Here is a 13,744-nt window from a genome sequence, read left to right as displayed (position 1 = left end):
GTGTCTAATGAGTGTTCCACCCAACATGTTTTTTAGCAGTTTCTGGAAAACCAGGCCAGCAACAACTGCTTCCGCACCAGAACTATACAGATACCTGTCACCAGAGAAATCTCAACAGTAAAAATCGCATTCCCTGGAAGTTCATTAAGAACTTTATTTTTTTAATTACTGCTTGAGTCAGCTTTCCCGTAACACCTCTTCAATATGAGGCACTACTAAATGCACTAAGTCATGGCGGACAGCACACAGATGAGAGAACTGGTATTCTAGACATCTTAAACATTGTTGCATGGTTGCAGAACATGCAGTAACTGCGACATCTGGATACTAGAACAAGTCAGCAAAGTAGGGAAAACTCAGAGAACAGTGAAATAATTAGGAGAAATTAATTTCTTAGGAGAAACAAAAGTGAGTCATTTGGAGAGCACAATGGCTGCATTCAAGGGTGCAAAATCCCCAGAAGAAGGGATTGTCAGGGGATTTTTTTCAATGTCTTCATTGGATGGGGCTCAAATAGATTCAAACATGAAAGGGAGATCTAAGCTGTCTACCAAGAAAAGGACCTAAATAGAAAGTGCTATAGCATTATTTGGGAGATGTAGCAGGGACAGGAAGGACTCTAAAGTTCTCTTCCTGGTTCTGCCCAGATACTCTGCATGATAAAGGTCCATTACTTACACCCACTCTGTTTGTAAAATTGAACTGCTGCTAATTACTTAAGGAACTGTGCTGCACTGCAGAGGTACAGATTAGTCCAACAGGGGACACAGCACCTTTACGTTTATGAGAAGCCTGGAATTCTGTTTCAGCACAGTAAAAGATCACCTCTAGCGACCACTGCAACAATTCTGCCCCTGTGTCCCAGGGAGCAGACTACACTTAGCATTTGAGGCTTTGTTTTGTTTTTGTGATAGCTGTTATTCTTCGGAGGAGTTTTACAATGGTAAGGTTAAAATCAAAAGACCAATGACTTAGAAGACTGAAATAAACCTGAAGGGGTGGTGAGGAAGGAGGAAGGAGCCCAGATACTCTCTCATGCACTCCCAAGCTAGCAAGAACAATACCGAAAGCTGAATTTTCACTTACCAGTAGATTCTCAGGCTTGATATCCCTGTGAACAATGTTCAAGCTGTGAAGATACTTGATGGCACTGGCCAGATTGTAAAGCATCCCACTGGCATCCCGCTCTGTGTATTTGTTGGTGGAAGTAATAGCATCAAAAAGATCTCCTCCCTGGAGCAAAAATGACCACGGCACATGAGGAACATTTACTTGTGAAGTGACTTGAAAAATTTGGGGAAGATCAAGGAGCATGGAGGAACAGGAGGAGGGAGGAGCAGCACAGTTTCCTTCCAGCTATAAACTTTGGGTACTGTGATGACATGTCCCCTAATGAAAGCTACATAACACTAATTCAGAATCATTTGTCATGGTTTAGCTGGTCAGCCAAGAGGCTGAGTTTCTCTTGCAAACTGTTCCCTTCTGCCGCTTTTGTAACATTTGGCAGTACTTGCCAACCTGTGCGTTCGGAGCCCGTCTTGCAAAGTTCTGGCATGCCTACATACTTGCCTGTCACCATGCTGGATACCAAGCCTCATCACTGTTTATTATAATCACAAATAGACTGACTTCAAATTTTTGCCCAAAATCTGACAACTCCACAAAGATTAAGAATTTCTGAATAAAACTCAAAACAGCTACCTGTCATCACTGCTAGTGTATTTTAAAAGACTGTTTTCATCTCGTAAAACTTTGAAATACGGATTTTAGAAACTGCTTCTCCACACAAGATGCCAGGTTTTCAGTAATGTGAGGTTCTACTTAAAGCTAATGCTGAAGATCTCTCCAGCATATATGATACAAAATCATACTGAAGACACCCAAGAATTAACATCACTGTTTCACCACAGCTGCAAATACAGGTGGCTACCTGTGCCATTTCCAGATCCTCATGCTGTTCAATTCAACTAAAACTACTGCCTGTTAAGAGAAAACATTAAAAAAGAAAGAAATAAAGGAAGGAAGGAAGGAAGGAAGGAAGGAAGGAAGGAAGGAAGGGAATGCAAGTCCTCAAAAGTGAAATGATTTTGTGTGCTATGATCCAAGGCACCCATCACCCATCATATTTGGACTATGTTGCCAGAGCTCAGCTGGCAAGTGGAGAGATGAAGAACATTTAAGTGTTTGGAGAAAGACTAAAAAAATAGTTTAAAGAAGAGATTAAGGAGGAATCTAATAGAACAGAGGGGGAAAAAAGGCCCATCTTTTGAGAGATACTACTCAGAGGTACTGGGCTTTAGGCCAGAACCAAAGCAGCACCTTAAAGGAATCGCAGACCAACAAAAAAAGAAGAAAAGTTTTCTGCAAAAACAAACTGTTGCAGTCACAGCACCAAGAGACAATATACATCACAGGAGCGTATTTTAAAGGAAAAGTAAGTATTTTCTGAAGGTGACAGAGGAGTCTCAGCTTTGACAACTCTCATGATTTTATCAACAGTCTCAGGATATTTGATGGGTTTTTTCAAGTTCAGCTCCTGAGTAAGACACTGTTTTCACACAGATGGAAAAGGTAGGAAAATATGACCACTAAAGGCTCAAACCTAAAGAAATAGGTAGCACTTGTTAAAAGAATTAATAGCTATTAAAAAAAAAACACATTGGTAAGATGCAGCTGAAGTTGCGCAGCAAACTGCCAGCGCAGGTTTATTCCCACTGTTGGTGCAAAAGTCCAGCTTTGGAAGCTCCTTGCAGACAATCCCTGTGAAATCTGGACCACATCAAAACTTTCTGCTCTGGCTGGTGACTGATCAAGATACCTCAAGGTACACAGTGTCAAGGAAAAGGAGGAAGAAAAGGCCAAGCTAAACCAGAGAGAGGATAAGAGGGAAAGGCCAAATATTTGGAAAGAGGTATAATACCAAGTACTTCATGGCATTAACTGATCCCTAAATATCAGATATCAGCATGTGGCAAAATATGTGGGATAAATAATCTATCTTCCTTAAGCTCCTTCCTCTGAAGCCCCTGTACCAGCTGCTTTTTAACATGAGGTAGTGAGTTAAGACAGATCTTTGCTCTTATCTAATATGTTCCAGATGCTCAGCAGAAGTGTCAATAACATCAGCAAAGGATCTGCCTCAAAAAAAAAGGAAAACAATCTGAGCTGAGATGTAATGGTAAAGAAAGCAAGATGATGAATCTTAAAACCAAAAAAAGTAGGAAAAAAATTCAGCCTAAAGTCAGAAGAAAGAGAACAAATATTCCTGGGCAAAAGAAATCTAAACTCAGGAAAAGATAAAGGACACAGAGTACATTAACAGAAAGTCAAGTTAAACTGAAGCAGAATCATTTTCTCACATTAAGTAGTCTACTTTATTCAGCAAAGTTCCTTTCCAGATAGTCTGGTAAGTAAAAAGAGCATATACTTAGACTACAGGATTCTCTGCAGTTAAAAGAAAAGTGATACCCTGGAAGGAGTTAATATAGCTGACAACTATATCAGGTAGAATTGTTTTCAGACTTTCCTTTCCCTAAAGAGCACTTTAACCTACAAGAATCTGCTTAGCTGACTCACACAGCAGGTCACTATCATTTATTTAGGCACAAGGGGTGAGTTTAGGTTGACATTTCAGTCTTAAATCCCCCTGTTCTGGAGTGAAATCAGACCAGCGACACCTGAATGCAGTTTTTTATCATCTGTGCACATGAGGAAGTATACTTGATACAGTAACCAATTATTTATTTATTACCTTGTTATGTAAATGATATAATCTTGCTTTTCTTCTGCAAAAGTGAAATCATATCCTGGAGCAGTAAAGGAAACTCTGTAATAAATCTTGCTTGTTAAATTGGCCAAACCCCTGTTAGGTTTGAATAACAATTTTGTTTCGCTGTGTAAAAAGGCAGTGTGCCAGAGACCAGGTCCTTGCTTCCTTTTACAAGCACCGCTTGCAATGTGTTTATATTTGTATTTATGAAGTGCTTTTTCTTACACTTTACAAAGCAATGAATGGCCTATCTGCCATGAGGTGAGGGCAGTATTTGCAACAGCCACTTATGTCAAGCGTGTTACTGCCAATTAATGCAGGGTGGTATTAACTGAAACCGTGCTCTGCAGCATCAAGCCTTTTCTTCTTGAATTTCTTTCCTGTCTGTGAGGTTGATTTAAACTCGGTTCTTCAGAAGTCAGTCAATAACAGATGGTTAATCAAATCTAACAGTGCATGCTGTGAAATGGTAACAGGCAGCAATTGGTGAATTAACAATTAATGTCTTTCCAGAACTACCTTCCTCGGTACCCACGGAGTATAACAACACCTTTTTCCAATTAATATAGATGTTGATTTCACAGAAGCAAAGTTAACTTCCCAGGATTAGGATATTTCTTCTAAATTTCTTCTATTATTCCATATAAAACTAGAGAACTTATGAAATCAATGCTTTCTATATCTTCACTACACAGATGTCTTGAGAAGCCTTCTACAGCATAACTGAAACCATAAATATCTTAGTATTTGCAGTGATTCTGAAGAGTGAAGGAGAAAGAGTGGGAGAAAACATTTTTTCCAGGAAGTGACTAAAATGGATGGTTTTCTTTATATATTAGGCTAGTTGTTTCATAAGAGTTTTTAGTCTTCTCCCCTCTTATTTAGCTGAGTAGGACTTTGATTAAAAATCTACCAGAAACTTACAGTCTGAGCATTTTTCAAGCATAAATGGCACAGCAGGTTGCACCCATAAAATCAGCTATGTGCTTAAGTCACAGTTTTTACTTCTTAGCACACCTCATGGGGCCAAGATGAAGGATTTGTCAATACAAGCTGAAGCTGTGGCTTCATTACAGACTGCAATATACTGCAAAAAAGTACTTGATGTACCTTTAAACAAGTTACCCTGGATACTGAAAAAAACCTACAGCAGCATGGATTTCAGAGTGAGCTCATGTCATATAAAACGGCAGGTTTTATGATTAAAACAGGGTTAAATGGCTCCTGGTACTTGATCTAACGCTGTGCTAATTCACACTGCACTCCCAGGTGCCAGGGAGGGCTGTGACTATGACGAAGGTGGGACAGTTCCTCCGGGGCCAGCTACGGAGAGGGACTCACAGAGTGGAAGAGAGCCATTACTTTGCTTTCTTCTTAGGATTTAACTTCTCATTCTGAGACTGTGCTGAGATAAACAGGGATGCCAAGTACCCTGTGCGCTCTTTGCCATCAACATGCAAGAGGGACCCAGTAGGCTTCCCCGCAGCTCAGTGGCAGCAGACAGCAGGGTTAGCTGGAGCATTAACTCCATGACTCAACTTTGACTCAAGCCAAATAGCGCACTAGGTAGGCTTAAGCTAAGAGGATAACGTTGCTGTTTCCTTAGCTGTGGAGCGTAGCCTGAGCCTCTCAAGTATAACAACGCTGTCTGAGCCTGCCATGGGGACAGGGAAAATCTGTGGCCATCCACCCATGGGCCCCACTTGACAGCCTCCCTCTCCTGTACAGCACAGCAGCGTCGCAGAGAGCAGGGAAGGACAGCTCTGCGCTGGGAACACAGGTTGTGTCATCACTGCTGCCAGAGAGCACAGGGGCTCATAGACCGAACGCATCACCTTTAATTCTCCTTGCCCTCCTATTCCCATCAAGCTTGAAAAGCTCTTTAAGAAACACTGACCTGGAATCATCCTATCTAACATCTCATACCTCAACAAGGTTCCTAAAGTAAGAGCATTCCCTAATCACCACCTACAGCCAACGTGAAGCACTGCACAGAGCAGTTCTGCCTCTTTTTCTCACCACCTCTGGTTGTGCCTTTTTCTCAGCACTGTTCACAGAGGATGCCCACCGGAGGAGACTATGCTTTTGATTTAAGATAGCTGGAACTGATCTGGGTTTCAGAGTTTAGAGAGCCTGATTTAGTCACACGTGTTAGATGTGCGCATACAACATGCCTGCACACAAATGCTACTGCACAGCTTGAGTTTCCATATTGCAAAATTTGTCCTTAAACACTTAAATCAGAGGATTTCTCAGGCATACGTCTGAAAGGCTGCCCAGGGAGAGCTTGTTGATCAGGATACAAGAATGAAGGTGACTGCTGGAAAGATGTTCTTCCTGCACAATAGCTGAAGAAGAAGAATCACTACTTCCATAAATAAACATGAAAAACAGGCGTATTCTGTTAAAATAATTTGGTGGACAAAATTTCTATAGTGGTTTTCTGTCCTAATTTGGATAATTTTTGGATAATTTACTCAAATGTATTTTTACCATCTGTTATGCACAGTAACATACTTGTGTACTTTTGACAGTATGGGAGCAAGAGACAACCTGGTTTGAGTTTCACAATCCAGTTTGGATTAATGAAATTAATTCATGAGAGCTGGAAGTTACTCTGAAGAAATAAATAGGACCCCAAATACAAAACATGGCATATATAATTTTACTTTTCAGAATAGACCCATGCGTTAAATAGCAGATTTTTCTCTTTTCCTCTTCTCCTCATCCTCTAGCTTAAATTTAGATTATATCAAGAATGGAAACCTGACAACAAGTCAGTACAAATTAGCAGGGAAAGAATACAGCTAATACGGTTTTAATCTAACATAAACTAATAAAATGTAATTTCAAATTTGTTATCAGAGTAGCCGTATTTGTTATCAAAGAATATTGAATTTTGAAGACCAGTATTTACAGCTACTCATATTGGGGGTTCTTTCAACTCATCTAAAGGCAAAAGCATTTTTTGAGTTAAAACTTTATTTATCAGAATTTCTTTTGGTGCAAATAAAACTGATGGTATCCAAAGCAGTGTCCACAGAGCACTTCTGAATGTGGTTTACAAAAGGTTAGATGAATATTTGAAATGTTTGAAAGCGAGAAGACTAACTGGCTATGGTTCCCACATCTTTCAGCAGGGAACTGGACAAGGTGACCTTCAGAGATCCCTTCCAATCCCAACTATTTCCTAATTCTATGATTTTAGTAAGTTTTAGTATCAATGACATTTCTAAACATGTTTGAAACAATTCTTAATCAGCAGCTTATCTCCAAAATGCCTACCTTCACAAGTTCCATGACCAGGTACAATTCAGTTGGCATGTCCATCTCCTCAATCAGAAGCACAATATTGGGATGTTTCACTCGTCTTAAAATAGATACCTCATTCTGGATCATGTGTTCCTGCCACAGAAGAGAAATCTTTAATGACTATGGATTGGTGGGAAAAACTTTCACCTCCATTGTGCAATGGAAAAGGCAGAGAGAATTGGGACTTGCATGGATTCTTCAAGATTTTTTAAAAAGGTTACAGACGTTGCCTCCAGCAATATGGAAGGAACATGCCTAGAGACAACATCAGTGTGATAACTGAAAAAACAACAGAGAACAGAATACAGAAAAAAAATGTAGGAAAACGGACATATTTCTGATGCAGAGAAGAGTAAATTATGGAAGCTTTATAATTTTTTTGTCCCATGCAAAACCTTTCCAAAGCATTTACAAATACAATTGCACCTTCTCAAAGAACCTTTTAAAATTTTAAAAGCTAAAACAAATTCAATTAGTATAAAACTGACAACAACTTGATTAACCTCGTGATACTGATTAGATACACTGACCAGTGTTGCTAGAATTATCTAGTATTATGTTGCTGTGTTCTATAGCATTTGGGGTTAGGAAAGCTAGAGGACATAATTACAAGGGTAAAGAGAAAGAAGGGTGAATGCACCTGCACACAGCTAACCAAATGGAGAAACAATACATGCATCCTGAAAGGCATTCTTCAGTTAGAAAAGTACCTAATTTAGAAAGTACCTAAATCGATACTCTGAGGGTCTCATGAGGCAGACAAAGGCTTCAACCAAAAAGATTCTGACACTCGCCAGGAAGGAGATAAATACCAATAGATTCCCAAACTGATCTTGTCTCTCAAATATTTCTTGAAAAATAAATGTTTTGCTCTCATTTGAATTTTTTGTACTTACTTTTCCTCTACATTTACTTTTTTTGATTATTTTCAGAGCATATTCTCTACCAGTTGATCTGAGGAAAGAGGAAAGAAAAAATGGTATGTTCAATCACATCACTGAATATTTTTCTCAGTCGAGTTTGTATTTGTCATTTGAGCACAGTACTAATGACTAGGTCTGGGCAAGAATTCTGTTCAAGTATTTGTTTTGTCAAGAAATGAAGCTTGGATTTGACTGAAATGGCTTGTGATCTGCAGCCAAATTTATTGAATACTTGTGCTTGAGAAAAAAACATTAAATATGTTTTGGAAAAACAGAGACATTCCAGTCTTTTATAAGTGAAATCATTTGATTTTTTTCATTTTAAAGTGGTATTTGTTATTTCTTCTGCAGTTTTGTCTAAAAATATAACATAGTATTTAGAGATCCCAGTCTTCTCAAAAATGAAGAGTTTTGTTTCCTATCAAGCAAAAAATATGAGCCATGGAAAACACTTTTATTTTTTATTTAAAACAAAAAGTCATTTGTTTGCACATCTGCATGCACAAGTCTTAAGCTAAAAGTCAGTCCTTGGACTATTTTTATGTATTCAACAAGTATGTGATATCTAGCAGTTAAATATATTTATGGGACAGAATAAGAAAGGTTCTGGAGATAGTAAGAAATTTTAGAGAATTAGTTCAGGATGAGAACACTTTTCCCTTTAGGTGTTTTCTTTGGAAACCATATAATATCTATCAGTACTAGAAATATAGATATTTATTATAGGATACTAACATAGAAAACTCAGCTTGTAGACAAATTCAGGATATAAACTTCCATTTCTTAATCAATTTACATAACCATTACATGGCTGCAAGGACAAACCCAAGACACTCCATTCACAAGCTCAAAAGCTCTAGTTTCACTACAAAGTGAAATAGAGGATGGGCAATGTAAGAAAAAGCTCTTACGAAAATGCATTCCTTTTGTAATTAATATCTAAAACAGTTTATGAAAGTTACTGTGATGCCATTAGGCATATGATTGCTTGAAAGCAGAAGAAAAAATGACCCCCTCCAAGGATCAGTTAATTTTTTTTTCATTCTTTATTTGGTAGAATAGTTAAATTGATACGTAATATCTTTATTTTTTAAATTGATATATAATAAGTTAAATAGAGAATGCTGTGTGAATGTGCTGCCTAATGCCTAAAAGTGTGCACAGCTTGTCAAGCGGGAAATGTAAAGTGAGTCATACACTGAAAACACTGCATGAGGAAAATGACTGGGCATCTTCATAGACATATTTAAGCATGGAGATGTCTTCTAGCAACGATATACCACTAGGTATTAATTTAAGGATCGATGGGGATTTTGGTAAAAGAAAAAAAAATTCCCAGGTCAGCAGGGATCAAAGATAGTCTGTATTAAGATTTCAATTAAAAGATTGTGGAAAGAAATTGCGTTAAATCATGAGGTTTACAACATGGAAAAAAATATAACATGACAGTTTAGGACTTAAGCAAATAAAAAATAAAAACTTCTCTTATTTCTTCTTCCTGACTAAAGGGTTTAATGCTACAGTTCCCAGAAAAGCACTACACTTCATGAGGAGCACCCCTTTCAGGTGCTGGTGTTTGCCTGGTGCAGCTCCTGCTCAATGAGGTGACAGGCAGAGATACCAGCACTTTTTGGGGGGAATGGAAGGGTGAGGTAGGGGAAGGAATATTAGAAATTAAGATAGCTGGGGTTCAAACTCAGACAAAATATGTTCTCTTTCAATGGGAGTTTCATTCAAGCTCTTTGGTTGCCCTAGGAATGCTTCCTTTCTGTTACAAGAAAGGAAATTGATGTTGGCCATGGGAGACTCCATGTACTCCAAAACACTGGGAAACATGAGCTAGTGAGGAAATGTCAGAATTTGGAAGTATCTGAAAGTTAAGAACGAACACATACAAAACCACTGCAGGACAAATTGTGCTTACGATAGAGCAGATATGTAACAAGCAGATGACAGCTCTGACTGCTCTTTGTTTTGGTAAAAAGAAAATTAAAGGTAAGATAATGCAAATCCTTTCCCCTAAAAAGCTGCAGAACCGCAGGCTGTCAGCAACACTGGAACCTCGGTAACTTACAAACCCACTACAAAATACAGCAATGCCAGAAACCCACAGTGAAACGGTCATATCGTCTCTCACCTACCATTTAAACGGAACAATAAAAAGGTGCCACAAAAAGTAGGAAGCACAAATTAGTGCTGGATAAAATTGTATAACAACAAAACTACCATACAGTACAACATTTAGACCTCAAGTTCATAGAGGGTCTTTGTGACCCACTCCTTGGATATTTTAACCTTTTGCAAAGTTCTCTGAGATTCCCAATGTACAAGAGAAGAAAACTATCTTCATTATTTTTGGATGTGTATTAAATGTGTATGTGGGTATGTGTGCGAGTGGGGGGGGGCACACAAAGGATAGTTAGAAGTCGCCACATGAAAATTTTGAAGACCAGTTTGGTTTCTATTTGTACTACACATTGTCAGAGGAATGCCTGTGGATGCACCTGCAGCGTCAAAGTGGCTAACCAGTGCATACTGGCTGGTCTCTACAGCTATGGAGAAGTATCCGTGTGATCAATGAAGATGCGTAACCAAACGCATTCCCAGTGGCTCAACACCTCACAGTGCTATTCTTTTGAAGTCTAATACACATAGGAACTGCACATCAGTAGAAAGTGGAAAAGTCCTCTGTCCAAAGTATCACCCCATCAAATCTGGCTCTGTCAGTGATGGACATATCAGACTTTGAAGTGCTGTTTTTCACTTAGAAAGACTGTTAAAAATGTTTTCAAAGGTGTTTTACGTTTACTGCCTTTAATTTACTCTCCGAGCTTTAATTTCTCCTTCTACACCTGTGACGGCAAGAGCATGCAGCTTTAGAAGTGGAAACTGAGAGAAATAATTCCACACTGTTTTAATTTTCAAACACTCCCAAGCAGTGATCTCTGATATAAATGTGAGCTACAGAATGATGTGGCTCACAGATCATGAGAGTATTTACTTGGGAATTTCTGAGTAATAAGGCTATTTGAGCATATAGTCACTAGATACATCACATTATCAAATATTTAAGGGACCAAGGAGGATAGGGAAGAGGACAGGAAATAGTTTTCATTTCAGATGTCTAGGAAATTATAATCAGTAGATTTTTAAAGTATGGTGTGTCCTATATTTAATTTTGTTCATATCTTTTCCCTCAACTTTAGAAACACTTGTAAAGCACACTACCACATTTAAACTAGTTCTCGGTACAACCAGAATTTTTAATCAAAGTGCAGTGTATCAAAACCTTGAAGTACTATTCAGCCACGTAATGTTTCTCTCCGCATGTACTCTGTTTTTTAGCTTATCTTTTTCTCTTTTCTGATTTATACATTCTCTTTCATGTTTTCCAACTGTCTCTCCTCCCTTCCTACCCCAAAGGTCTTTACTGTGCTCTTTTATTTTCATACTGTTTTGCTGTGATTTCCTTTCGTTTCTATATTCTCCAGTTTAGTGTTCAAACTCTAGTTTGATCTGAAGAGCTATTGCCTTTTCCATGATCATCCCCACCATAAACTCCCCCAGAAAGAGCTCTGAAGGCCTCACAATAGTTTTGGCCAAGTCCCACCAGCACACTCTCAGCTGATACAAAATTCACTCTTCCCCCTTTCCCCAACAGCTGTCTTAATGGTCTCTGGCACGCCAGACTTGTTTAGATCCAGAGTGGGACCTGTTTTTTTCCAAAGAGACTCTAGTTTAAAACTAGCCAAGCTAATTTATCATCATCTGCCATGAGTTCTGTTCTTGACTTAGTCTCTAGGATTAATATCACATTCTTCCAGGCTGGAGACCAATTTTTTTTTTTTTTTCAAGCCCAAAGGTGAGATTACAGTCTCCTATAAGATTCCCCCCCTCTGGGATATGGCAACATGGGATGTGAAACTTCATATAGGGCATTTCATGATCAGATCTTGGCCTCTCTATGGTTCTTCACTTTGGACATCTCTAGTTCTGGCTGCTTTTTGCCTTCTCTGTAGTGCTACCATCTAACATGAACAGTCTCATAATCATTTCGGATAGTATCTTCTCTCTGTCTTTTTTACACCATATTCCCTTATTTTTCAACAATACCACCAAAAGGCAGTTGTATTTCTGCTCAGAGCAGTTTTGTCTTTTGTTCCCCTCCTTTTCACACCTTTAAGGCTGGGTTGAGCCAGTTCAAATAGGGTAGGTTTTTTCACTAATCTGAAAAAATTAAGAAACTGACACCTGAGCTAGTCAATCGGGACACTTTCAGTGACACAGACGTTACAGGAGTACTCTCTAACCTAGAGTCAATGTCTCAAATCAGTTTGATAGATTCTCTTCAAGCATGACTGTTTCTCCACTCTTCACAGGCACCCAAAGATTTTGATGCCTACACTCCATGCTCCTAAACTTAGGTAGGGCTCATATATTGGTATAAAGCAAGCAAGCAGGAGACAGACGCACATTTTGTTAGAGACAAACATAGAAGAGGTAACTGCTCCACATTAGATGGTAGAATAGATGGATCTAAAGCCACCTTTTGGTGCTTTCCACCACCACTACTACACTACACATAAAACTTCTTGACATCTTTACAAGAATGCTCTTAGATGTAAAATGTCTCACCTGTCTAGAACAAAGAGCAAGAGAGCATGTTACAAGAATATACTGCAAGAAAAAAATGTTATTTCAGTGCAAAAGGAAAGATTTAACACAAAGAACTGGTAAAACCATGCTGAGCACAGCAGAAAAACATATAAAACCCACAAAGAATTAAATTCATATATTGTCCTTTGGAATCATTCCTTTTTCACAGGAGAAGATATTAGTCTAATTTTTCCATCTGGCATTGAGACATTACCTTATTCCACATGTCCTATATTCTACAAATAAAGACATGATCTAGAAAAGCATGACATTAGTGATAGCTTTTACAGTAATAAGCAAATTATCCTTCTCACCTTTCTATACACTCCTTCACAATAGCAAAATTTCCATCTCCTATAGTCCTTCCAACTTTATATCGCTCTGCTATTGATGCTGGAACCTGGAAGCCTTCCTCCAACACTTCTGAAAGAATCATTAGTACATTTTTATTGTTAGTGAAGGAAACACAGATGTTGCACATAACATGCATTTTAAGTCTATGGTTTAGGAGCCTGGAAACCATTCAGAGTCAGTATCTCACTTACTGTACACTGAAACCATGCTGCTGACATTGTATATACTCAACAGGTTTCACACAGATACAACAATGAAAAATAAGACTTCTGGGGGCTCAAACATACCACCATTTGAGTGTTACATAGTTTACCACTCCTGTTGCAATATGCCCCCAGGATAAAACCAAAATTGTATTTTTTTAATTATGAAAAGGCCTCTGTGATCTGCACAAGCGCAGACCAGCCTCCAAAAAGGGTTGGAACTCCTTGACACAGCATGATTAAATATATGTACCAAAGAAGTCCAACACTCAAGCACTTATTTTATTACATCCTGTAAACTGAGACATCCATAAAACTCCTCATGTGCTAAGTGCTAGTTCTCCCCTTCCCCCAATATTAAATATTTAGTTTTTAAACAAATGTTCTCAATAATACTACCTCACATGCAACCTGGGCACCAGATGTTTAGGTAAAATTGCATTACACAGTGTCTAAGCATAAGAAAAGTTTGCAGTTTCATGTGTTTTAGTGCTCACTCATGTACCATTATTTTTTAAACATATTTG

At 38.5% G+C, this 13,744-nt stretch overlaps 1 protein-coding gene across 2 annotated transcripts in view; it reads right to left on the bottom strand.

The window, feature by feature from the left end:
• Nucleotides 1-13,744, bottom strand: part of DCLK1 (doublecortin like kinase 1) — a 251,398-nt gene that overhangs the window by 35,076 nt on the left and 202,578 nt on the right. For both annotated transcript variants that reach the window (XM_068930064.1, XM_068930065.1), the window contains exons 8-11: nucleotides 12,975-13,083; nucleotides 7,978-8,035; nucleotides 7,055-7,174; nucleotides 1,087-1,233 (exon numbers count right to left, since the gene is read on the bottom strand). In XM_068930064.1, the coding sequence (XP_068786165.1) occupies nucleotides 1,087-1,233; nucleotides 7,055-7,174; nucleotides 7,978-8,035; nucleotides 12,975-13,083 (434 nt within the window). The remainder of the gene's footprint in view (nucleotides 1-1,086; nucleotides 1,234-7,054; nucleotides 7,175-7,977; nucleotides 8,036-12,974; nucleotides 13,084-13,744) is intronic.

The sequence above is a fragment of the Struthio camelus genome, chromosome 1 (assembly GCF_040807025.1).
Source record: "Struthio camelus isolate bStrCam1 chromosome 1, bStrCam1.hap1, whole genome shotgun sequence".
Classification (NCBI taxonomy): Eukaryota; Metazoa; Chordata; class Aves; order Struthioniformes; family Struthionidae; genus Struthio; species Struthio camelus.
Note: the sequence above shows the minus strand (reverse complement) of the source record. Positions and strands in the feature narration are given on the sequence as shown.